Source organism: Rhea americana, unplaced genomic scaffold, assembly GCF_003343005.1.
Source record: "Rhea americana isolate MKP2758 unplaced genomic scaffold, rheAme1 scaffold_68, whole genome shotgun sequence".
Taxonomy (NCBI): domain Eukaryota; kingdom Metazoa; phylum Chordata; class Aves; order Rheiformes; family Rheidae; genus Rhea; species Rhea americana.
Genome location: NW_028186845.1, coordinates 709618 through 734955, shown reverse-complemented (window position 1 = coordinate 734955; position 25338 = coordinate 709618). Strand labels below are relative to the sequence as shown.

Genomic DNA, 25338 nt, shown 5'->3' with positions numbered 1-25338 from the left:
TCCAGATCTGAGGGGGAAATTCTGGGACCTTTCGAACCRTGGGAATTCTGCCCCTGGTGTCAGAGGCGCAAAGATTTCACGCTCGCTTTGCTTGCCATGTTTCTCCCAAGATCTGCCCTAACATAAAATGAGAAATTATGAACCGAGGTGGCTTTGAAAGGATAATGCAGGAGTTGCCAGGATCAGCAGATCTCCGCAAGCTGGAGGTGTACACTACCTTGATGCAAGGACACTTGCTGCACCTTCCCAGCATCTCCTGTTTAATTACACTTAAAAATGAAAACAACTGTGGGTCTAGCAGTGAACCTCCTTCCTGGCCAGGAGTACAAATGRCAGATGTGTTTATCCAGGCCACTCAAGTGGACGGATAGACTCGGGTGCAATAGCTTAGCATCCCAGTCCAGGAACCTGGGCTAGGCCTGGGATCAGAGCTACACCAATCTGATGAACGGGCAGAAAGAAATATAATGTGCTAGCGGCTGGCACTCTCTCCCTCTGGGTCAATAAATCCTGCCTGACGTTTGTACCATCTCCTTTATTCCACTTGCCTGGAGAAGGCTGTGCTGAGTCAGGGTCCCAGAAGAAATGCCTTTGCCATAATTGCTCTAATCAGGATCCAGCAGGAAAGCGTTSCTGCTTGACTGCTAGGAAAGCCTTCAAACACACAGGAGCAAACTTGTTATTTTTGACAGTGCTGTTAGATTAGTTTGGGAAGAGCAAAATTAGATAAGATCTTGCTGTAGTGGAAGTGCCAGATTGCACTCTGTGCTGGCCCCCCAGAGAAAGTCCGTTTATAGCCATGTAATTGAGAGAAAAATACAATCTTTTAACTTTTGCTATCCTCACTGCTACAGGAACTTCCTCTTTATCTGCACTTCTGCAGTAATGAATAAAGAGGTGCTTCCAGCACGGGGTCCTTAAATACAGCTCTCCAAGTACTCTTATGGGCTCTGCCATTGGAGACCAGGTCTCTGGCAATCCTGGGCTATAAATCGTGAGGATACAGTATTCCAGGAATGTGACAAGAGGGAGCTTATCCCAACCTTTTCAGGAAGCTCAATTAATGTAATATATTTTGGCTCCTGTTTGCTTTTTTAACCTCTCCACTGCAATAATTAGTGATTTATGGATGCAGCTTTCTTCTGCATGTTTTTAAGTCTTGTTTTCTGCCCCCTTTCCTMGAGCTCTGGTAGCAGGGAGGCATTCAGGAGTGAGGCATTTTTTGATGGGGATGGTTTCAGACAGGAGAAGAGGGTGTTTCTCACATCTTCACTGATACTTGGCGCTGGGTCTCTGAAAGACTTCTAAATAGAAACCTAATRTCTAAGTATGCTAATAGTTGAAGACAGCTATTACAGAGGAAATAAAAGCCCCCCCAAAAAAATCTAACAGTCCCAAGATGAGTGGTTCCATGTGTGTTATGCAGTCCCTAACTTTGTTGTRTCCTAAAGCCCCACATTTGTGGGGAAATGAGAGCTCCTAGGCCATCAAGGGCAGGTAAGGTAACCTGGACCTGCTTGCTTTCCTTATGGACTTCTCTTTATTTGGGCATGCTGAAGAGAGTAATGGTCTCCTTTCTTCCATATGCAGTTGGACTGGCACAATTTGTGACTCTGTCTGGAGCCTGCCTAGCGATTGTGGTATCTAACTGGCCAGCACAAGAGTCTTCAAGGGTCCTCATGCAGTCCATTAGCAATATTCTTCCTAATTAAGGCAGAAATTAAAGGAATAGCTGGCAAGAAGAGCATGCCCTTAGCAATCGTGTATGCTACCTGCTTCACCCAGCACCGATAAAATCAATTGGGGTTTGGCAGGACTTCAAGGGAGGGGGGCCTGGCAGGGTCCCGGTGGTGCTGGAGCAGGCAAGAGCTCGGGTCTTGCTGCTCCAGGTCCAAGTCCCTCCTTGGCTCTGCTACCTCCAGGGAAGGGCAAACATGCTTCCTTCTCTCTGCCAGCCGCATATCTAACAGTTTATGAAATGCTGCTTCTGAAAGAAAAAATTCCTTCCTGGCTGTTGTCAGTCAGTAATTAGGGCCTGATATATATGAGAGGATATGATTTCTTTCTTTTTCCTCATGCCATTATCTGGGTTTGCATAGCTTGAAATATTCCGGATACTCATAAAATTATCCTGGCCTTTTTAAAAGTCAGTACTAGCTCCTTAGTAAAACCATGAGCCTACAGGCTGGAAAAGATGCAAGTCTTGCTAACTTAGTGAGAAGGCATTAATTCACAGCACATATACATAACGATGGTGTCCTTACTTGCAGGGAGTCCTGCCTGCAAGATATCTTCCCTTGTCTACAAGATGGACTTTGGACATCTTTTATTGTTCTGAAAGCTCAATTTGATGGAAAAATTGTCCAAAGCCAAGTGAGGTCTTTATTAAAGCAAGAAGAGAGATGTGTCAAAATTAAGTGCCAAGGTGACTAAGACTGGCCAAGGTTGAATAAAGCTTCTTCTCTCTAGGTTGCCTCTTTAAAGCCAGCCCACCTCTCCTGCGGAGACGACGACTGTGATGACTGCTTTTTTGCCAACGGGGGGTAATTTTAGTCATGCTCCAGATCTCGGAGGTTGAGCCACCTTTTACGGAAGGTGAAAGTCAGATTCACCCTATCTAAAACGCTCTCCTCTGCTGCTGTTGAGGCTGGTGGGCTCTACGGAGGGGCCAGGCGCTGCACGGACCCTAACGCCGATGGTCCCTCCTGCCCAGGTGGCAAGAACTGAGGAATCATATGAGATTTGTACTCCTGCCACAAGCAGTAGCCCAATTAGAGGCTTTAAGTCTCCGGGGTTGTCCAGCTGGCTCCATCTGTGAGTGTTAAGCGCTCACATAACGCTGTGTTTGGCGACGCAACTCAAAAGCCAAGGACGAGCAGGCGCGGACACCGCGAGGCGGCGTAGAGCCGGGAGCGGGGGCCGAGCTGCCTCCTCCCGGCCCCGCTGCACGCCGGGGGCCTCCCCGGAGCCGGCGAGGGACCCCGGGACAGCCCGGGAGCTGCCGAGGACCGGCGTGCCGCAGCTGCTCTGCTCGGTGACTCCCCACCGTGCCAGGCGGCGGCCAGTGAGCCCACAGCTCCTTTGTACAGCAGGACAGCGACGGAAAAGGTACCAACTATGCTCATTTAAAAACGAGAGAGGAAGAAAGGCAAAGGAAAGCCTTCTTGCTAAATCCTCCTCCTTTTCTGTGCAGCCAGCTCTGACATAACCTAATTACACGCAGCCGTTCGCATGCATCCCCGTTCACAGATTACCCATGCAAACGCGGTTTCCTTCTAAAAATTTACAGGACGCTCTCTCAGGCGAACCCATTACTTTTCCCAAGGGACTTATAAATGATGACATTAAGTACAAAAAAGCAAGCAAAACAGAGGCTGTGGGGGCTTCGTTAACCATTACGGCCCTGTGCGTGCTGGCATTGCGCCAGCTGACGGCATTGCTACTCCAGCATCTCAATAGCAATGTTCCATCAACTGAAAATCTGGCTCTTCTTTTTTTTTATCTTTGAGGATGTATTTGCAACATAAACATTGTTTTATTATTAACTTGAGGCTTTAACCAGGAAAACAGGCTAGACGATAACACATAATGTATAGCACCACTATGAATAATTACTGAGAGGCTCTGAGGATCAGCGGTGAGGGCATCTGCCGGGACTCTGGGGACATCAGCACTCCCTGCGGTGTGACCTCGAGCCCACCTTTTCTCCTTCTCATTTCGCTCCCTTGTGCCTTGTCTCTTGTCAGCACGGAGCAACGTCTCTGGGGTAGGACTGGCTCTGGCTGTCTGCGTGTAGCATTTGTGCGCGACTGTGGGGTGACRGGGTCACTTAGGACCCGGAGATGCTACCACCTACTGAAATGCATTATTATTTGTACTCACTGGCTGTAAGAAGATTAATTTTCACGCCTCTAGRTTAAGCAGTTAAAGAAATAGGTGTTGAGCAATCAATGCAAAAACCTAAATTTGCATTAATTTAGGATTTTACATTTTGATTTCTTGTATTTCACAAAGAATAAAATTGACTCAGTTTAATAGCTTGATCACTGAAATTGTCCTAATTATGCTTTGAAAGCCACATCCCTTTGAGGGGCTGTGTCCTACCTTTGCTGCCACTGCAGTTGTTTTGCTTGGGGACAGCTGTCTGCTAAAGTGGGTTAATTGCACAACTGCGGATCAGCTCGCACTGAGCTGTCTGCATCTTCGCGATGGAAGAAAATAAAGGATAATATCTACACTGATAGCTGTGGCACCGTGTAGAAAAAAACTAAACAAAACAAAGCTGGTTTGCTCTCATGGGTAGACARCTCTCCGTACCTAGCCTACTTGAAGCTGTCTGAAATCTCTCTSTGTTACATTTAGAGTCTGCAGCTAGATGTACCCAAAACATCTTCTAAAAGGCAAACCTTGAATTTGTAGAAGGTTGTGGGTATCGAGAGAGGTTAAATTGTCCTATTTCCTTTGCTCGAGAAGGAATAACACTTATTTACTAATATTTTTATAGCTCTSCTGTGCCAGCTGCAGTTTGAGCACAGCAGTGTTTTTCCTTTCCCAAGGAAAGCAGGAGGAATTTAAYGATGATAAGGAGGAACAAGGCTTCAGCGTGCTCGTTACTGAAAAGGAAGTCTTCACCTGCAATTCTGAGCAAGCTTGTTGCATGGTCAAGGCAACATCTCAGTGAAGCAGTCAGTAGTACCTGGCCCTGGTGCTTTGCTTTATTCYCTCCAAGGACCCACTTGTCCTGTAGTTAATCTCCTCAGCCTTTCTGGTAGGTTTTGTTGGCCTTTCTCCATAATGGCGKGTGTCTCAGCACCGCTGCTTGGAGGCCTGAGTGCCAGGGCGCCGTAGACTTTGCCGCGCGTCACTTCTCCTCCTCCGAGCAAACGTGTGCAGCTAGAGTCTGGGGCGTTTAGCAGCGTGAGCTTTGGGAGTGGATGTGTTAGCAAGTCGTGGGCAGTTACTCTAGTCCAACCAGCAGCCCCAACAGCCTCGCTGTGCAGCTGCAGGATGACTCTTGRTTACCTGGTTCCACGTGGTTCAGCAGATGAGATCGCTCTCTTGGTATGTAGGGCAGGAGACAGCAGGCCTGGACAGTTGGCTCCCATAGAGTTAACAAATGGTGCTTGATATATGTGACCGAAGAGCCTGGCAGCCCGCTCAGCATGCCGGGGCATGCTTCTGCTCCTGATAAAGAGCCGTCCCGGTGCTGCAAGGAAAGTGACTGTGCTCGTGACATGATGCAGATGGTCACTTTGACATTTTCAATCAAATTTGTTGACAGAGCTTGTGTCATGAAGCTGAATGAGTCAAAATATATGGGCCTTAAAAAAAAAAAAAAGGAAAAAGGGGAAAACAAACCTGGTGTGATTAAATGTATCCAATTTACCAGATGGATTTTCTGCTCTGCTGGGCAGGATGGTCCGTTCCAAGAGTTTTGCTGCATTTCACATTCTGTTTACGTAGGAACGCAGAAGTCCTCTCCATTTAATGAATTTGATTTGTATCAAAAGTTAGCCTGCGTATTTCCTGACATAATAAGTCTCAGGCAAGGGACCGTGGGGTAAACTTCCACATAAATAAACTTCGGCAGCGGAGTGGCCGCACCTGCCCCGTCCTGCGACAGCCCCCGACATCCACCGGCCTTGCGGAGGGGAAGCATGTTTTTAGCAAATGGTCAGACGAGATAAAAAATGTCCGTCTGCTTTTATTGCTTCGGCTGTAGGTTATAGGGGMGAGAAGAAGAACAGGCCAAGAGTGAAAGGAATTGTGGCCGAGGATTAAAAATAAATGTGCTCGCGGAAACGATTGGATTAGATCTTTTTAGCGCGGTCTCAGTATGGGGCTGGGAAGCTGAAACCCCTTAATCTCAGTATCTGTCTGCCACTGCAGCTCCGTCCGATAGGTATGTAAAGTGTGGCTGTTTACGTGCAGAAAGGTGAAGGATGCCTCCAGCTGTGTCAGCCTCTACCAACACCACAAGGAGACCACAGCAGATTGGGGATATTTTCCCATTAGAGCTTTTTAAATATGTAAGTTTTGTAATCTTTTCATTTCATCATTTGCCGCGCGGCGGGGGAGAGATGGTCTTTGTGCATAAACGATCCTATTTTCAGCCGGGCAGGGAAGGGGACGTGCAAAGGCGCAGGCTGGAGGGCGGGGGGGGAGAGCGCGCTCGTTCGTCGCCAGCCCGGAGCGTCTCGTGATGCGCAAAATCACACGCTCTGGCTTTAATTCGCACGTCGGTGCGACGAGGAGGGCAGCGAGCGGAGAGACCCCGTTACAGCTGGGATCAGACTTGGATCCAAGGCGCCGTGTCGGTCACAGTGCCGGGCCACACGCTGCCCCGCGCGTCGCCGCTCCGCGCCGGGAGCGTGGACGCGAGAAGTCAGGGGTGCCGAGCTCGGCCTCGCTCGCGGAGACGTTTCCGAGCAGCCTGCGGCTTCACGCGCCCTGCCTCAAAGCTGCCCCCTTCTCCGCGCGGCGCACAGCCGCTGCAGGCATTTCCCCTTCCCGCTGATGAGCGCATTCCTACGCTTTCCTACGGGCAAGCTGGAAGATTCCCAAAATAGGGGCATCGGTGGTGATGCTTCAGCCGGTAACGTGTCGGGGTTGGGTTGGATCAAGCAGTGCAGCCCTTTGCTCTGAGCGCTCTGCTCTGCCGGCGGGGTGATGAACTGTTCTGGGGGAGCAGAGGTGACACGAACCGTTCGAGGTCTTGCTTCCAGAAGCGGGATGGGGTTTGGGCACTGGTTCTTTCCTCTGAGGAACGAGCTGGAAGCCAGTCTGGGATTCCCACACTGTGCGGCTGGATTCRGCGATGGATGATGTGAGAACGAACTCGTGTCTGCAAAGCACAGCCGTTTGCTGCTGCTGGTAACCCAGCGACACTCCGCTTTGCTGTGCGTGCCTCAGTTTCTCCACTGGTAGAAACTGGGACCRGTAAGTGTTGCGTGAGGGTCCTGCRCTTTGSAAACGCCTGCAGAGAGCAAYGCGCAGGGCGCTGCAGCCCCTCGGCGCGGCCCCGGGGCTGGCGGGCGTCCGTCCCGCCGGGCAGCCAGGGCTCTCGGACCCTCGCGCCGCTCCCACCGGCTGCCGCGGAGAAAGAGGGACGCGYCTCTGTGTCGTGGTGCAGGGCGGCCGAGCGCGCGTGGGACAGCCCCTGCCCCGGCGTGGGTCACACGCGTTTCTAGCTATGTTAGCATTAGCTAAAATCATGCAAAAACTCCCCTGTCGGCAAGCCCTTAGGTGTAATGAGGCCGCAGGTGTGAACCCTTGTGCTCCTTGGGGCAGCRGAGATGGGTGTCAGCTGTGCGTTGCTGGGAAGCACCCATGGGCCCTCGTGGTAAGGGTGAGGGCTGGTGCGGTTGTCCTGGCCTCTCGGTCTCGCTCTGCTGTTGCTCGTGAGCCAGTTCCTGCTCTTTGCCCGGCTGCTGTGGTCTGGTACGTCCATAAGTGGTGCTGCACAATCYGATGCAATATGTGAAGCCTGAGAGATAACAGTGGGTGTATGTAGGTGTGCATTTATTATTATTTAAATTAGCACTTGGGGGGAAATGAAAGAAGTGCTGGTAAAAGCAAGTTTTGCATTGTGTGGTTCAGCTAGTTTCCCAAAGTCAGATACTGCAAGATTTTAGTCACTTGGGGTAAAAATGTTCTCTGTGTTTTTGTTTTGTTTTTGCTTTGTTACGGCTGCTTTCTGCAAAATGGCTTTAGTCATAGGCTGTGATTAAAACAAGTTCCCATTGAGAGCAGAGTCTTCCTGGTAGCCCCAGGAAAGTGCCCTGGACTAGTGAGAGCAAGTTAAATTATTCATCGCCATAAGTTTGTTTTAATAATTGAAAACTTTTTGTTATGTTCTGTAAATTGTCCAACACTTCATCATGATTCAAGGGGCTTTTTGTCTGTGGTTGTTCAGGAGGTGATTTTTTTTCCAGCTTGTACAGCCTACAGGTTACTGGTGAAGTACTTCTGAAGGGTTCCTGCTGCTTAATTTTCCACCTTAGGGCTGGTCACCTGAGAATTGTGATATTATTTCTTCTTTTTGATTTAATAGCCTTGCTCATAAACAGAAGACTTTTTTTTTTTTTTTCCTGTTCACTGGTTACCCACAGCATCAGTAATTGTTCAAGACACTTGTACAGCTAATAGAAAAAGCCTGTCAAGAAGAATAGCTCATTGTAATATTTCTCTTTTAAAGAGATTGTGGGAAGCAGCAAATACATTTTTACTGTAGTTGCATGGATCTGGGGACAAGAGGCATAAGCAGGCTTAATTGTCCCACAAATGGATGCTCTATTTCACACCTCAACAAAACTTCTGTTTTATTGATTCTTTAATGTCGCAATATTTTTTTTTATTGCTTAAAACTGAATGGGAAGATGCAACCAAGGCCTGCTCTAAAGGCTGCTCAAGTAAGCATAAGGACCGTGGCTGTTGTTAACAGACCTCGGATCAGACCGGAGCGCAGAAGGTGGTGTAGGAGCTTTTGGATTTCCAKTCTGCAGAGGACTATAGGATTTCTGCTATCTCTTGAAAGGAAAATTGAGCCATACTGTGAGCACCTTTAAACAAGCGGTCCGTGTCCTGAGGTTAATCTCAAAACCAAGTGCACCTAGCTGGAGGGAAGCCTAGTGCTGCAAAGGGCGGGGGAGAGGCCAGGGGCCGGGCAGCTAAGGAGCGGGGGGAGGACGTTCGGCCGAGCTGACTTACCAAGCTGAAATGCTGTCGGCACCTCCGAGTGGGAATGCAGTTAAGTCACGCTGGAGGTCCAACTCTGAAGCCTGGGATGGAGGCTGAGCGGGGAGGAGGGACACGGACCGGCCAAGGCAAACCCTCCCGTTACTGGCTCTGCTGCAGAGAGGGAGTCCAGCCCGGACTCCATCCTAAAGGAGATGCTGTCCTAATAGAAGATCTAATAAATGGAGTTGGCGAGAGGTTTGTTCTGATGTATAACAGTCTGTTCAGTGAGCTACCAGACGTGGTTTGTTTAATGACTGAAACCGAAAGACRGGGAGCTCATCTCAGTGAGACCGGGAGAGAACGTAGATTAACGCTATTGTTTTCTCAATGCATCATTGCACTGYGAGCAAGTGTGCTGTTCAGGTCCATTGAGATGGGTAGACTCCTTAGGAGAAAACAGGACCTCTGAAGTCACCCTGTATGAGAGCCTTGCCTTGTATCCTCAGTTTGGTAAARAGCAATTAGTGTTTCTTTAAAAATATTTTATCATTTCTGTGCTCATCTTGGTCCCAACCCAGCTGGAAGACAGAAAGTATTTGAAAGTTGTCTGTAAAGTTTGCTTTGGTGATGTCTGCAGCCCACTGAATACTCAAGAGGCTTGGAGATTTTGATGGAACGTCCAAACATCTGTTTGCTGAGATGAACCAAATCTCTGGAGCGTGGCTTCGTCAGAGCGCAGAGGAAGACCTGCCACGTAGATCGGCTGCCCGCTGTCCTGCACAGCCTGGTGCCGGGAGGGACCGAGAAACGGAGACTCCTAGCACAAGATGTTCCTGCTGGAGGGGATCCCTGCAGGACGGGAGACCATCTGCCCTCCTGCCAACCCTCCACAGGCGGCGATGAGCTGAGGCGGAGGAGCGCAGGGAGGGGACGGATCGAAGCACTCCCTGTTCCTGCTGTTGCTTTAGCAGATGTTTCCTGAGGAGCATTTTCCAGCTGGCTCCRTTCACAGCAGCCCCCAGGCTGCTTCAAACTCCACCAAGCCTGGTGCGAAATCATCCTGAGAACCAGGGAGAACCACAGACATGCCCGTGTCCTGTGCCGTGCCCGTAAGACCTTGAATTTGCCAAGTCTTAGTCTTAATGTTTCTTCATAGAGATTATTYGACTGTAGGGAAAACGGAGCAACCCCACTTCTTAATTTAGCAGGGAAAGCTCTTCCCTCGGTTACATGTGGAAGCAGAGTTAATTTACAAATGCAGRAGAAGTATACTCGGTGTCATTTAATTTAACCCTTTCGTGCTGGGTGTGGCGTGAGATGCTGATGCGATGCTGCCCAGAGGCGAGTTGGGACGCGCTGCCATCAGCGCTCCATTACAAACACGGTGCTGAGGCTCAGCCTTGGTAGCAGTGGTGCAGGTGCTCAAAGGGGTTTTTTAAAGCAAGTCCAAATTCTACTGCCAGTACTTAAGTACCAGATGTTGCAATGATAGTTACTTACTGTGAGACCCAATAAAATACAACATTGGTGGTGTTTACATCTCTCCAGCGGTGCTGCTGGCCACTGGGGCCGTCGGAGGACTAGAATTCGTCACATTTAGTGTGAGCACGAAYGCTTTCCTTTCTCATAAACAGATCTCTCGGCTTTCAGGGGGAATCAAACCTGGCATTTGCTGTTTAGCTTTCCTCCAAGCCAACCCATGTCTTTCCCACGCCGCAGGCTGGCCTCTCTTGGGCATCTGGGGGAGCTGCCGGGTAGCAGGTCGTTGCTTCCCAGCCCCGTCGTGGCCGTGGCAGGGACAACGTGGCCCTCAGGCTCTACCTTGTTGGCACCGGTGGGATCGCCTGCCTCAGGAGCAAAACCACRACCCAACTTTTGTAGCTTCTTTAGGCGAGAAAGCAGAACAGAAAGCATCTGGCTGGTGGCATCTGTCACCTAGTCATGCCGCCGCCACGGGAGGGTGGTTTGAGCCCATGGCAAATGCGGCTCCAGCTGCAGCCTGTGCGAGAGGCACAGGGCTGTTTTCATAAGGTTTGTGCAGCCACAGGTCACCTGGTTTTGAACTGTTTTTTCTAGCGAGATGAAAGAATTCAAGTTTGGTCATTTACCTGTAATCCCATTGTAGTTCAATAGACTATTACATGTCAGAGATTTCTTCTTTTCTTTTTTAAAATCACTAATTAATGACAAAGGGTGTTTCACCATGACAGACAGCATTATGCAAAACCGAGGCTGATTTAAATTAAAAAAAAAAATCCCATTGAAACTCTTTTTTTGACGGTCATAGGAAGTTTCAGTTAAAGAAAAATTTTAACATTGTTCATTGCCCTCGAATGGAAATTTTGGAGATATGATGAAAACTCCCCAATGTATTAAATCTCCACCCAGAAAAATACATTTTCATATTGAAAATACAAAAGAAATTGTGCTTAGTTTTTTTTTTTTGTCAGTTTTTCTTATTCAGGAAAGAAACATAAACCAGCTCCAGTAAACATTGTTCTGTGCTGCCTGYTGTCTATGGATGAGCATTGATTCTTTGATCTTCAGTTCAAAGAGGTTGAAAATGCTCTTTCTTTGGTCCACAGAGAATTTCTGCTTCTACAACATCCCTTGATTAATTTTGCATCTCTGGAAAAGTTCTCGGTATMCATCTAACCAAAGAGACAATTATACCTTGCGTTAACATCTGCCACTGAGTGGGTGAAGGTTGTTCCCAATCAAGACAATCTTATTTTGTGCACATCTGCACTTTGGAGTAAGTCGTTCCTTGAACCCCAGGAGAACAGGCAGCGTAACGTGAGCAGGACCCCGCAAACGAGCGTTTAAGGTTACCACGAGACCTGATCACGTACGACTAAGTGGCGTACGCCGGCTGACAAGCGAGCGGTGCCGGAGCTGAGGTGCTCTCGCTGCTGGTTCCTTCCTGACCTGGATGCGCCRGGGGTCCTCAAGCGATGCGACTCTTCTGCTGCAAGCCTTGCCAAGGGACCTGCTGTCTGCAGACGTTGTAGGCTGTGCCCTTTTGCAACGCCACTGTTGTTAACCTAATCGAACATTTAGGGCAGGAGGAGGGAGAGGAAATCATTAGCAGTTGCATTCACTTCTCCCTTGAATTCTGTTCACAGCGTCAGCTGGAATTAAAGAGCTGTTTGGATTCGAGTGAACTCCTCCAGCATCAACTAATGAAACTGTTCCCACAGTTCAGCTGGGGAGGCGACCAAAATCCTGGTTGTAATCCAAACTGCAGTTTTTCACCTACTGAATATGAATTAATCAGCTGATTTTGYGTATGCGATAGCTCATTAGAGAGGTGTGTGTCAACCTTTGGAAGGTTTTAGTGGCTTTGCGTGGCCCGTAGCCGCTGCGTCGCAAGAACAGTCCTCGGAGTACCGCAGCACCGTATGCATTGCTCTAATTAACGGGCATTGTTCCTAGGGTCATTTGAGCTGAAAATTACTGTAAAARTTTGAGTACTGTATAAACCTTCTAAAACTTTGAAGAAAAACTCAGATGGCCAARGGCAATTTCCCTTCAATCTAGCTTGTGGTGGTGTTTTTTTTTTTCCTTTCTTTTTTCTTTTTTAAAACTTCCACCCTACGTAACAGTTTCAGTGGAGATAAAGTGAAGTCTAATTCAGAAGTTAGTTCTGGCTGCTTGAGTTGTAGCTTTATTTTACTAACCTGGCTCATAAATTTTGTCGGAAGCTGCGTTTGAGCTTTCTTCGCGCGCGYGCGTGAAGGGAGGCGATGCCGACCAAGACCTCGCCGCGGTCTTGGCGAGTTCCTCCCGCGCAGGGCAGCCGCGAGCGGCAGAGCAGAGGAGGCCGCCGGGCTGCCAGTTCTCCTTGCCAGTCTGGATGTACGTGGAAGACGACAAAGCGGGAGCCTCGGACGCGGCGGGGCGAGGAGCCGCTCGCTCGCCCGCCGCCCTTCCCCGCGGCCGAGGGGCCGCTGGAGGGAACCCGGCTGCGGCAGGGCCGGCGCCGAACCGCTCGCCGTCCCGCGGGGCCCCCAGCGCCCCCACTGCTCGCTGTGGGCTTTTCCTGTGTGTTTATGCAACACGCAAGTGAAAAAACACCCTTTTTTTTTTTCCCCACCTCCCTTTTTTTCTTTTTTTTTCTTTTGGCTAAGCTTTAGAAATGCGATTATTACAAGGCAGCAAAAGCACTAACAGGCTCGTGTGGAATTTTTCTGTTTGCCCTGGTTTCTGTTGGGCTGTTTATGCTCTCATTATGCTGAACTATTTTGTGTACTTGTAAATGCCAACCTGCGACCCTTATGAAGAGATCAGCAAGAAGAAAACTTGCTGACTGAGTCTCTTCTATTTTTTTTTTTTTTTTTGCCTGTGGCTGTTGAACGAGCCCATCGGCTTATATAATATTAATGTTTGTAAAAGCAAACCTACAGAGCTCATAAATCTTCCATAAAAGAGGGACAATATCTACATTTATTTCAAAATGAAGCAGGTAGCTAGGTGCTAGGACAAAGGGGTATTGACACAAAGGAAGTGGATATCTGAAAGGAATGGAATTACCGTTTTAATCTGAAAATTGGCTCTGTTTAAGCGATAGCCAGAGGTTTCACTGTTGCTGGAACCAGCATTTTGCTCTGGGTACGGACATCACTCGACCCAGTAGAGCCCAGTCCCAAGCTGCCGCCATGGCAATAGTGCGTCTGTCCYGAGCGTTCGTTTCAAATTGACTGAGGGGGGRAAAAAAAAAAAGTCTGAAATTCAAGCAGCATTTGTTCACAGGGGAGGGGAGGGATTTGTTAGCATTTTTCCTAACTCCATGTCTGGTCCAAGAAAAAAAAAAACATAAATTCTGCAGTTGTGGATTCTGTTAACTGTTTTTTTTAGGGCRTTAAGCAGGTTCATAAGTCTCTGCCACAGCAGTATGGGAACCTAGATGAGAAAAAATAATATAGCTTATATAAACATGCACCTGGAGCAGCTTTGCAGAGAGTGACGCTGTTGGATCAGAGTTAACACAGTCACTTTTCAAAGGCAAACTGCACTTTAAAGCAGTTACTTTAAAGCATGTTTTATTGGGTACCACCTGCAGCRGGACTGGAGAGGAAAAATGGGGCRGAGYGCTAGAGGGGAGGGAAAAACCTCTRKTTTTACAGAGCAGCCCCTCGTTTCTTGTGTCACGTTGTCCTTAGGGGTTTGTCACCGCTGTCCCGTCCCCGGCGGGTGCTCGTGAGACGGCAGCGCCCCGGGAGCCCGCGGGGGGCTCGGGGCGCTCAGCCGCGACGCCTTGCTCCCCGCCGGCGCAAAAGCGAGCGGTGCCGTGGGGGGAACGTGTTTCCGTGCATCTCCAAAACTTTTTGTTTTGCTAGCTGACGTGCCACCTTTTGACTCGCCTGATGGAAAACTTAAGCYGCTGCCCCACGAGGCGAGACCGTTGCGGCCGCTTTGCCCGCGCTGCCGGAGCGGAGCCCGGCCGACGCGCAGTCCTGTGCGGGGCCGGCGGGCGCCGGGGTGCCGTGCTGTCGATAGCCGTCACGGCCCTGCTTTCTAGGGGAGATAGCTGTGCCTGTCATCCGCTCGCTGCTGATCAGCACGAAGGATCCTGCTGGCAGCTGTGTTTACCCGCCGCAGTGTAAGGAGAGGTTCCGGTGAATGGGCATCTTCAGATGCTTTCGCCGTGTAAGCAATTCCTCCTTTTTCTTTCCCCAGAGCCTGAGCACAAAGGTAAATCCCTAATTCTGGGCTGRTTGATGGGGGAGCTGGATCAGAAGATCCTTTGTGGACTCGGGCATGGTCCATCCCCGCTTCTCCCACATTGTCTTTGCAAGCTCTTGGAGAAAGAGGAAGAATCTGTCATGCGGGTCCTCTCCTGGTGGTGGCAAGGTGTTGGCAGTATCGCTGGGTCTGACTGGCAGCCYCGAGGACTTGGGTGAAACACAGTGGGAACTGCCTGCCCTGGAGAGTTTGCGGTGTGATCAGATGAGGCCAATGAGAGATGGGAGGCCAGGAGATACTATCGCATGGATTTCACAGATGAGGAATTGGGGGATGGAGGCACAACTAGGTGGTTCTCAGGAGAGCTCAGCATGAGCCCCAGACCAAGTTACGTACCCTTAGCACGAGGTGTGAAGCGAAGCTGTGTTCGTTTCCAGCTCATCTCAGAGATGGAAGCACAAGGGAGATACTGGYTCAGTCTGAAATTTTTGATGAAGTAATTTTTTCCTTTCAAAAACAGGGATTTGCTGAAGCTGAATCTTGGAGGATTAGGTCAATTTGTTTAACTCAGCACATTTCTAAGCAAAATTTTTTATCATGTCGACTCAATGACTTGGGCAAGAAATATGTTTAGGGAATTGTAATATTTCAGCTCAAATCTAATGAAACTCTTTCATTTAAACATYTAAGCTGATGAGGGTTGAAAAAAGCTTTTCATTTAAAAAAGCAGTGGAAATAAGGGAATTCTTTGTAGTGATCTTCCTGAAAAAAAATTCAAATTTTTCATTTATAAAAGTTAGAGTTTATCTTTTGTCCTAATTAAGGACAGAAAATATCAGAAAAGCTTTCACAGGACACACAGATAATCAGCCCGATAATTCTRGCTGGTCTTCCTCGTCTCCAAATCCAGCTGCATTTTCCCTAATCAAATTTTCTGCCACAGCAGAGGTATAATGTAAAAGTTCAATATTATGGATCAACTAGATTATGAGGAGAGAATAAACTGGCCAGGAGTCTTACAATGGAAGAGAGATGAATAACAGTGATATAACAGAGGTCTATAATATTATGAATATTATGGAGAACCTGAATAAGGAATAATTTAACATGATGGTCTAGGTGAAAAATGATGTACAGGAGAATCGCTACTTGCAAGGCATATCAGATGGATAGCTCCTTGATATTTGCCCCTTCCATACATCTTTTCTTTAGGAAGCCTCCACTTTGCTCTAAGCTGCCTGGGTGTTAACACTCCTTCCCTTACTTTGGATTAAGGCAGAGGGCAACTCTTTCCCTTGCTGTAGCTAGATCAGTGGGGCCATGGCGAGACCAGTCCCTCTCCTCTTTTTTTGCCTCTCCCTGCCTGCAATGGTGCATTTGCTTTCCCCGGTCTTTCGTTTCCACCTCATTCTCTGGGCAGGCCTGAGCAAAGCTAAATTATTTAAATTTCTAGTGTACAGAAGACTCCACTATCATTAGAGGACAAATGACGCTGTCTCCGTGGTGGAGGAGAAACCAAATTAAACCCTACTATTTTTCATGTTTGATGGGCTGACTGTAGAGCTCCACGTCATAGCTGATTTCTCATGAACAATTGGGAGCAAATTGTGTATCTAATTTGTCACAAATGTTTTTGCTATGCAAAGGGACAAATAACATCAGTGAGAGAAGATAGAGAAGAGAGTGCTTGACCTGGCCTTCAGGCTAATGGTGAGAGGGGACATGAGGAAGGCTGCGAAGCTGCTAACGTGGTCCCGGTGAGATGGTCACTAGTGGAGTTGTGCCATTGCATTAAACAACAAGAAATGGCAACGTAAGCAGCTTTCTCTGGCTGTAATAGTACGCCAGCAGCCGGCTATGAGAGAGGGTGAGGAAGGGACTGAATTGCCARTGAGAAAACCCAGTACAGGACACCCCGTTCCTCGGTGGAGAACTCTTAATGCTGCTGACATAGCAAGCTCAGAAAGGTCTATAATAAAGCTTTGTAAATATGAAATCCTTTAACTGGACTGCAGGAGAGAGGCTGAGGATGCTGTGGCATTTAGGGTGGCTGTGACAGGTAATACCGAGAGGAGAGACATTCAAATCTTAGTAATAAGCAGGCACCGACTTTTGGCGTTGATCTGACTAAATACATTTGTGACGTGTTGACCGAGGTGAAAGTCTAGATCAATACCAGTCTTGAAGAAGCTCAATATATCAACGTTTATTTGATACAGATAAAGGAAATAGAAGGTAGGTATTTACGGTATTCTTTACATGTGGTTTTATTCTTCATTGATTCTTCTGCCGAGATAGAAGATAGGAACAAGAACAAATGTAAGGAAGGATTTAGAAAGACAATTCACAGACCATTTAAGAAGCTCTTGTAAGAAGGAGATTTATGGTATTATTTTCATCAGTTTTAGGTTAACAAGAGGAAGAGAAGCTCTCTATGAAAGTGCATTGTCCGTTGAAAGACAAATTTCAATCAAATAATAGTCCTGGTTCTAGTCAGGCGCTCTTGGCAGTGCGATTGCTGACGTGTGGCTGTGCCCTGCTCGCTGTGTGGAGCTTGTTTGGGTTTTGGCAAGGATGGATCAGTGGGTATTTTGCAGGCCTCCTTTTTTTCTGATTGTAGAAATATAGGTACCTGGGTCTAAATGCTTTAAGGCACCTGGCAGAGGGGTGGTTAAAAGCGTGCTGAAATGCTAGAGAGGACAGCACAGAGAGAAAAGCCATTTATCCTCTTAAATAAATCAGTCAGTCCTGTCTGGGGTTGTGGGTGATTCAGATTTCAGCTTCCTCCATTAAACAAATCCTGGCATTCCTGGTGCTGCTTGGGTGAGCATGACCGTGTCCCATTTATCCAGCTGAACAAATAATCTAAACTTGAGAACCACCGTCTCTGTTATCAGTGGGATATTTTTACAGCGCTTTTTTAAGATTTCATTTATGCCTTTATTCTGTAACAAGGCTTATCAATCACCATGAATGACTTTCTAATGTAGGTCAAATTTTAGCCTAAAGCTCTCAAACAGTGTTTCGTTGTGCGGCTGCGGACGCCGCGTAGGAGCTCCCAGCCCCCCAAGAAGATCTCCCTTGCTGGCGTAGTCGGAGGCGAGCGGCACAGAGCAGAGCTCCCTTTCGTGGCAGTTCGGCTCCCGGAAACTGGGATCTCTGCATCTGAAGGGTGCACGTTGCCTGGAAACTGAGGGGAAGAGACAAAGCCAAGGTCCCGCAGCACGTGTGACGTGGTCGCCCCCGGGGAAGCGCCTCGTCRTTTTGAGTCTCCGTGGCGTTTTCTCTGCAGGGCTCGGTTGTGTGCAAGCRTCGCGGTCGCCTGTTCTGGGCCTCGGATGACTGCTGCTGCGCTGGGGTTTGTCTAGCTGGTAACCGAATTGCTTCTGGCTGCTGCTTAAGCAGCCTGTGAATTTCAGCAGGAATTTGGCTCCAGCCTGTGGCTAAGGGGAGGTATTAACTTTCTCCCACAACTGTTGGTTCAGTTTGGTCTCTGTGAATGTCAGTGCCTGATGTCCAACTTCATGGTTGGACTTTGTGTCAGATCAAAATTCTGCAATGAAATTCAAGGTGAAACAGTTCAACCTCAGCCACCAGGCTGCATTCAGGGGACTTCTAGCACCTGGTATCTGCTCAGATCCAGCCATCAGGTATTAGGGAGAACCCCCCTCCTCCTTTTTCTGGAGCTGTGCTTCCCATGGCACATGCCATCTGAGCAGCCTGCAGGAAGCTCGCTGTCCTTTGGATGCCCAGGTTGCCTTACCAGGTGAAGGGAGTCTCTGCCCTTGGTGTCTATGCCATCTTGCAAGCTAAGGCACAGTGAGAGGACCCAGGTCCTTCAGCTCCTGGGGGCCCAAAACAGGCRGAGGAAAGGAACTGAAAGTTGCAGCAAGACAATTAATGTCACAGCAGGGCAACTTAGGTGCAGCCACCAGAGGAGATACCTGAAGGTGTCCTGGGGGGAGAGGTGGACCACTTTAAGGACTGTCCCTGGAGTGGAAGAGGTGCAAAGGGCATCTGGCCATCACCCTCTTCTCTGAGCCTGAAGGCACRAGGAAAGATCCCCATCTCTCACTGCTTATGGGAAGATGTGACCTTACAGTGATACCTGCTGGGGTCAGCRGGAAGCTTGAAGCACAGGGATCATGGTCAGAGGGGGTTGAACAAAGTAAGTTGAGCAAAATGCACCTGTTCACTAGCCTAAGTTGGAAGTCAGGGAGGTTCCTCTGTTGAACCCAGAGACTCTTCCTCAAAACTGCCATGAGTTTCAAATTTGAAATGAAGCCTCAAGTGAGGTGGGATTTGCCTGGCTCCGGTCCTCCCTTTTGGGCATTCTGTTGTGCTCTGTGCTCAGCCCTGCAACARGTTTCCCCTAAGAACTGCCAGTGTCCAAGAGAAGAATAGAAGATGACTGTATAGTCCCTCAGGTTAGGACTCTGCTCTTGCCATTATCAAAGATAGTTTGCAGCCAGACGGGAAAATTAAATGTCAACATTGGAATGCATGAAGGTCGTCGGATCCCATTACTTAAGTAATGTATACAGATCTGTTGTGACACATTCATTTGTTAACACAGACCACACGGTTCAATAGGGAAGTCAGGTATAAACATGTAAATGGGAAAGGTATTTCCATGCGGAACGGACGGGACCTTCAGCACCTCTGTGTGTGTGTGTGTATATATATATATATGTATAACATATATATATACATTTCTTTCCTTTTCTTTTCTCATCACGCCTTCTACATGTTTCACAGGACTGGCTGACAAAATTTGGTTATCTGCCTCCTCCGGATCCTGTCACAGGACAACTGCAGACCCAGGAGGAGCTCACGAAAGCCATCACTGCCATGCAGCGGTTTGGAGGTCTCGAAGCAACAGGGATCCTAGGTCAGTTCGAAATGAACCTTTTATCTGTGGTGCACAGGGATGGCTGGGTGCAGAGGTGGCTCTGAATAAGTTTGAGGAGGAGAGAGGATTGCGTGCTCCGGTAGCAGTGCGTTGCGGAGTGGCAGTGTTTGCGGGAAGATCTAAYGCGTGTGTAACATACGGCTCCGTTAGCAGTTGTAAGAGTAATTAYATGGCTCAGGTGCTTTGTTGCCTTGTGCTTTCAACAACCTGAGGCAAGCAATTATTTCACCAGATCCACGAACCCTTGGGGTTCCTATCATGCTTAAAATAGCTCTTGATGTGTTCAAAACAAAAAAAAGGGGGGGGGAAGTGGGAGGGAGGAAGGCAGAGAAACTAAGGCTGGTAGGTCATTTTGTTCAAAGCCTTAATTGCAGCACCAAACTCAGTGAAACAAAAATTCTGRTGTAACCCTCCAAGTTTGTGCATGCAGCTCTTCCTGTATCCTTCATTAGGAAAAGTAGCAGGGGAGGGAGAAGGATCACCGCAGCACCACCCTGGCCACAGCTCCTCTCGCCCCCTGCTCCTGCCCATGGTGTTTTTGCAGTGAACGGCTGCACGTTCTCCTAGTTCTCCTCGGAGAAAGCGAAGCCAGGGCCACTTGCAGCTGCACAGGAGTGGCCTCATGGTTCAAGCATGAGGCTTGCATGTTCAGGAGTCCATCCTGGTGGCTGCCAGGGATTCCCTGTGTGACYTGGGTGTGCATTTAACCTGCTGCTACCTCTGCTTCTGACTCGGGAAGGTGGAGATGTGGAGCAGCTGTGGATGGGTGGAAAAGCTTCTGTTGTTCCTACTGGGTATATTGAGTTGCAAGGGGTTGTCACAGTGCTGGAGCAAGGCAGTCTTTCTGGTTAAGCATTTCACAAGCTGGGTGCTCCAACATTGCCCGCTGTGCAAGGGCTACTTGGGTTCCCACCATGCTCTCAGGCTCTTCCTGGGATCACCATGGCTAGGAGCCAGGCCCAGTGCCCCTGCTGGGTTTGGCSAGCCCTGGTAGCCCCAGGTTGTTGGCCCAAAGCCCTTGGCTGCACCACTTGCTGGCCCAGGCGGCTGGCAGGGGCTTGGTGATGGGTGAGTTTTGCCTGGGCTGGTGACYGCATCTGGCTGTCATGAAGCACCCACAAGCGTGGACTATCTGAATCAAAGCCAGGCTGAAGTGATGCATGTTCCCTTACTCGGCCCTGCYTCATTTTTCTCAACATTTGCATTGAAAGAAGAGAGGGAAGAAGAAAGCGAGCGTTATCCGTGCCCTGTCAAAGGCTGCTTGTTTGCTCTCTTCCTCTCCCGGCTGGCGAGCAATCGGCCCTGTTGTGCCYGGGAAACCGCCGAGCCCGACGCCGGCCAGCCTGCGACCTCCCGCAGCGCGGTCAGCTTGCTCTTGCTGCTGCTATTTAGGAGGGAATTAGAGAGAAGCTGCTAATTAGCAGGCGCGCCTGCCCTGCCGGCTCCCGGAGCTCCCTGGCCGCCCTGCCTCCCCTCGCGCTGTCGCCCAGCCCTTCCCTCCCTGCTCTTCATTAAGCAGCTACAACTRTTTTTTCAGTCTGCTTTGCTGCAAGCTGCAGGAGGCCTGGGAGCAGGCACTGACTCACCTTCCAAGGGGAGYGCCAAGCACCTGCTGGTTTGGGAGTGGAGTTCAAAGTGGGACTCGCAGGCAACCYGGAGTAGATGGTGGGTTTGGGTTTGAGCTTGAAAATAAAGTGCTTAACTAAAGACATGAAACCAGCACTGGAAACTGGTGATTTCAGATCATCCGCCTGCTTGTCAGCAGAGGAGACTGTTCCTTCAGTTTCAAAACTTAAAAACTTAAAACGTGCTGAATTTTCTCTTGCCATCAACAAAGCTCTCAGTTTCCCCTAACACAGTCGCTACCGTTTAACCCAGGTGCTAGTCGGCGGGCCAGGAGAGCACACAGGAGCGCTGTCCCCCTGCGCAGCCCCGTCGACGTGCTCTTGCAGCCGAAGGCCGGCTCGGGTGGGCGCCCCGGTTCGGCCGGGGCCGCCGGCGGCGCGGGGAAGCCACCGCTCCCGGGTCGGCGAGCCCCCAGCGTGGCTCCGGGCCCGTCGGACGCGCAGCAGCCTGACTCGCTGCCTCGCTCACCGCTGCATCCGGAACGCCTCGCTTCCCCTCTCCCCAGGGGGATTTTTAACCCACGTTTCCCAGCTCTGGGAGCAGACGCAGTGGAATTATTTTCAGCACATTATTTCCATGTTTTTTTTTTCCTTTAATGTAGATGAAGCCACGCTGGAATTAATGAAGACCCCTCGCTGCTCTCTCCCTGATCTTGCTGCCTCGGAGACCAGGCAGAAGCGGTATGCTCAGGCCGCGACCAAGTGGAACAAAAGGAACTTATCTTGGAGGTAGGAATCAGCCTTCCGCACACTAAATGTTGCAGCCGAGAGCTGGCGCGCGCGGCCGAGGTCCGCGCGCGGCTCCGGCGAGGCTCAGCGTGGCTCTGGTGGAACGTGTCCTTCCATGCTCCCAGGACCCAGCACGGTCTCTATTTGAACTCTCCTGCTGCCGATCCCAGCTGGGATTCCCAGCGTTTGCAGCAGGTTTGGCTCCCTGGAGCGGCACGGCCGAGGGTGGATTTGGTGGTGCGCGAGCTGGGCACCGTTTGCTGTATTGCAGCGTTGCAGCACTTGTTTAAAGCTTAAGTGCCTGGGGACACTGCTGTCTCTGGAGCGGCTGCCACAGGTTTGGCTGGGTGCAGGTTGTTCTTGTCTTGTCCCACCTGGGATCAGAGGTTAGGAACGTTTTGTGCGTGATGGGGTGATGTGGTCCCTTTCTTCTAGCCCCTGTCCCAGAGGGGGCTTTTCCCCATCAAGTCCTTGGGTGACGAGTGTGGCAGTGTCTGAACATGGGAAATGTGGGAGCTTATGTCCAACTCCCAAGCCCACTGCTTGGAGCTCCCCTCGATTCGCTGCCCAACCGAGACCCGTGCTTCTGGAGGCTGCTTCTTCCTCCAGCAAAGACCATGTGCAATATTGGTCATTCTTCAAAGAGCAGCTGAAGAAAGCCAAGCACCATGAGAGGCTCACRCTGTCCTGAAGACACATGCTCGTGGCACGGAGGGGACGCCTTACCAATAGGACACTTTGATCCTGACATTGTCCCCCGAGCACGGCAGTTACCAGTCTTGCCATGCCTGTTCCTGTTGACAGATGATGAGACCATGGCCTTAACGGGGATATGGTCTGCTTGCAGCCTCTCCTGCTGGGACCTTGTTCTGGGGGAGAATAAGTGTATTTCAGCTGCTAGCTTCAGGAACAAACAGTTGTGGCTTATGGAAGAGCTTTGATAATAGTTTGGGAGAGGGTCCTAAGGCATTGGGATTTCTGTGCTTTTACCCATCAAGTGAAGAGAACAGCCCAAGGAATGACCCCACTGAGTTATAATCACAAAAGCACTTGGAGCAGGACCGCTGCTGCAGCCAGAGTACGTGGTCCGGGTGAACCTTGCAGCTGCTGCTGAGCTGTGCATTGCTGTYGCACCACTAACAGTTTGCAGGGCGGCTGCCCAACTCCAGCCTGGGTAAGTCTAGACAGAGCTGCAATCACGGCAGGGCTTGAGCGTGGTGACTCTCACGGCAGGATTMGAGCCATGCTGATGTTATGTCCTTCATCTCAGGCTCGAGAGCAACATAAGAAGGGAAATAAGGTCGATTTGTGGTGGTGGACTCAGCCYCGGGACACAAACTCTCTTCACTTCCCCTCTGAGGCTGAGTGGTTCTGCTGCAGAGGTTGCCATAAAAAAGGGTTTTAGGTCTGAGACAATTTTATACGTATGATATAAAAATTCCATCTCCTGACAAACTCATTTCTGCTTTTTATTCTTTCATCCTTTCCAAGATCTTGGCTGTTGTTCAGGAAGGGGCTATATTTTGTAATTGGAGGTTGTATAAGCCAACAGGAGGCTACAGCATTATACTCCAGTGTGGTATTTACATCCAGCACTTGARATTAGAATAACTTTTTTGGAAACTGTCATGAAAATCTGCCAATACAGGCATAAAGTTCTACATGCCTACCTTTTACACCTTGATTGGAGGCTTAAAAAAGAGCAAACAAAACCAAAAATTCTTTTGAGCCATGCACGAGAAAAGGAAAGAAAGCCTGAGCAACTGCGAGGCTGGAATGAACGGGCAAGGAGACCTTGCCCAGCTGCGCGGAAGGGCAGCGCCGGCAGGGCCGCTGCGGGCGGGGAGGAGGCAGTGCCGTGGAAACAAGATCTTGCCGGGCTGAACCTTCCTCCTCTTACCCGCGAGCACAGCTAACCCGGTGCACCCGGGAGGCGCGGGGAGCGCAGCGGGGCGCCTGCATCCTCGCACCGGGTTGGAGCGTCCTAGAGCAGGGTCAGACGCGCTCTCTCTGCTGCGCCTTGCCTCCACGGGAATCCCCGGGATATCAAGACAGAAAAATCTTTGTTTCATGAAATTTTTTTGGTGTGTTGCCTAGGTACCAAGGCACTCAGTTAGCTGGCTGGGCTCGGGTGGGAACGGGATAAATTTGGGGATTGTTCGCGGGGGGGCTGTGGGGAGCCGTGTGCTGCGGATGCCCTCTGCCAGCGCCGGGAGCCACGGCCCCCACTGGCTCCCTGCAAGGGCTTTCCCTTGGGTTTTGCAGCCCATTTGTGTTAATTTTGCTTCATCGTTTCCAGTTATACCTTACAGAAGGGGAATTCACAGGCAAGGTGCTCCAAGGCGGTCGAGGCTGGCGTGGCCTGGTGGCACGGCACCCCGAGGACCAGGGAAATGCACCGTCGGTGTCAGGGCTCCCCCTTAAAATGCGCTAAGCGCCCTCGAGGCAGAGGGACTCAGCCAGCGCCCRGCTCTCGGAGTTTACTGGGCTTTATCTCGCTGAACTCCCAGGGCGACGCCGAACCGAGCTGACTTCCACCAATTTTTTGTTAAGGACAAGTCCTCCGTGCCACTTCATCCAAGGTGCAGTCTTGCAAGCTGCAAAGTTTAGGGCTTGGGGGCTTGGAGCTGGAGCGAGGCCTCGTGGTGGTGGTGGTGGCCCTGCAACCTCCGCGAGCGTCTCCCAGCCGCCCGCAGCGGGTCTGCGCCGCCGGCKGAGCTGGGCCGCGGATCTGCGGCGGCGAGGGGACAGCAGCTCCCTCCCGGCCAGCGGCAGGAGCAGGGGCTGCCGCCGAGCGGGCGCCCCTCAATGGTGGTGCGGGGCCAGGGCGTCCCGCCTCGAGCGCCGAGCGTCCCGTCCCGGGCGCGAGGCTGGTTCCTGCCGGGCCGGGCCGCGCCGCCAGCAGCGCCCGCGGAGCCCGTCGCACGACGCGCGGCCCTCGCGTCGCCGGAGCAGGCACGAGGCCGCTCGCGCTGTGGCGACGGCGGCGCGAAGCCGGCTCGCACGGCCGCGGCCGGCGCAGCTGCTCCCCTCCCAGCCCGAGAAAGCGGCTGCGGAGCTTGATTTCGCCTTCAGCTTCTGCCCGGAATCGGTGGCGTCCCGTGCGGGCGTGCGCGGCCCGGCCGCGGGCCGCCGCCTGAGGACGCGTGCSTGCGAAGAGGCGGAAGGAGCGGGAGGCCGGCTGCGCTAGCCTTGGCAAAACGCTGGGCGAGCCTTGGCGAAAGGGGCCGCGGAGAGCGCGAGCTCCGCGGCGCTGCCTGCCCGGAGGCCGGGGCCGTCCCCGGGATCCCGAGCTGGTCTGCCAGGCGACCCCGGGCGCTTCGGACAGCGCCTACGCTTGCCRCTGTCCCCTCTTCCGCCCGCTTCGGAAAAATCAATTTGGGTTTATCAGGCAATCCGCGATCTGTTGTGTTCGGTGGTTATCAGCATTTATTTTACTCCTCTCTAGCTTCAGGCTTGCGCAGCRTGAAGGAGCGCTTTCATTAAGCGGGAATTGATTTCCCGTGCATCACCAGTGCGCTTGCTCTTTTGTCGTGGCGAGGGGGGAAGCGGGGAGGGAACCTGGAAATCCAGGTACTCAGCGGTGCTCGTGCTGGTCTGTGGCAGGCAGAAACCTCGGTCCTCTCTGGGCTCTGCTCATTAACCAATTCAGGCCCCAAAACTACTGTGGGATGGAGCCCGGTGAAGGCGCTGGCAGTGCTTCCAGGA

General features: G+C 50.7%; 1 protein-coding gene across 1 annotated transcript in view; it reads left to right on the top strand.

Moving 5' to 3' along the window:
* MMP17 (matrix metallopeptidase 17) overlaps positions 1–25338 on the top strand; it is a 54617-nt gene that overhangs the window by 9152 nt on the left and 20127 nt on the right. The window contains exons 4-5 of the mRNA XM_085321061.1: positions 19123–19255; positions 21504–21630. Of these exons, the coding sequence (XP_085177187.1) occupies positions 19123–19255; positions 21504–21630 (260 nt within the window). The remainder of the gene's footprint in view (positions 1–19122; positions 19256–21503; positions 21631–25338) is intronic.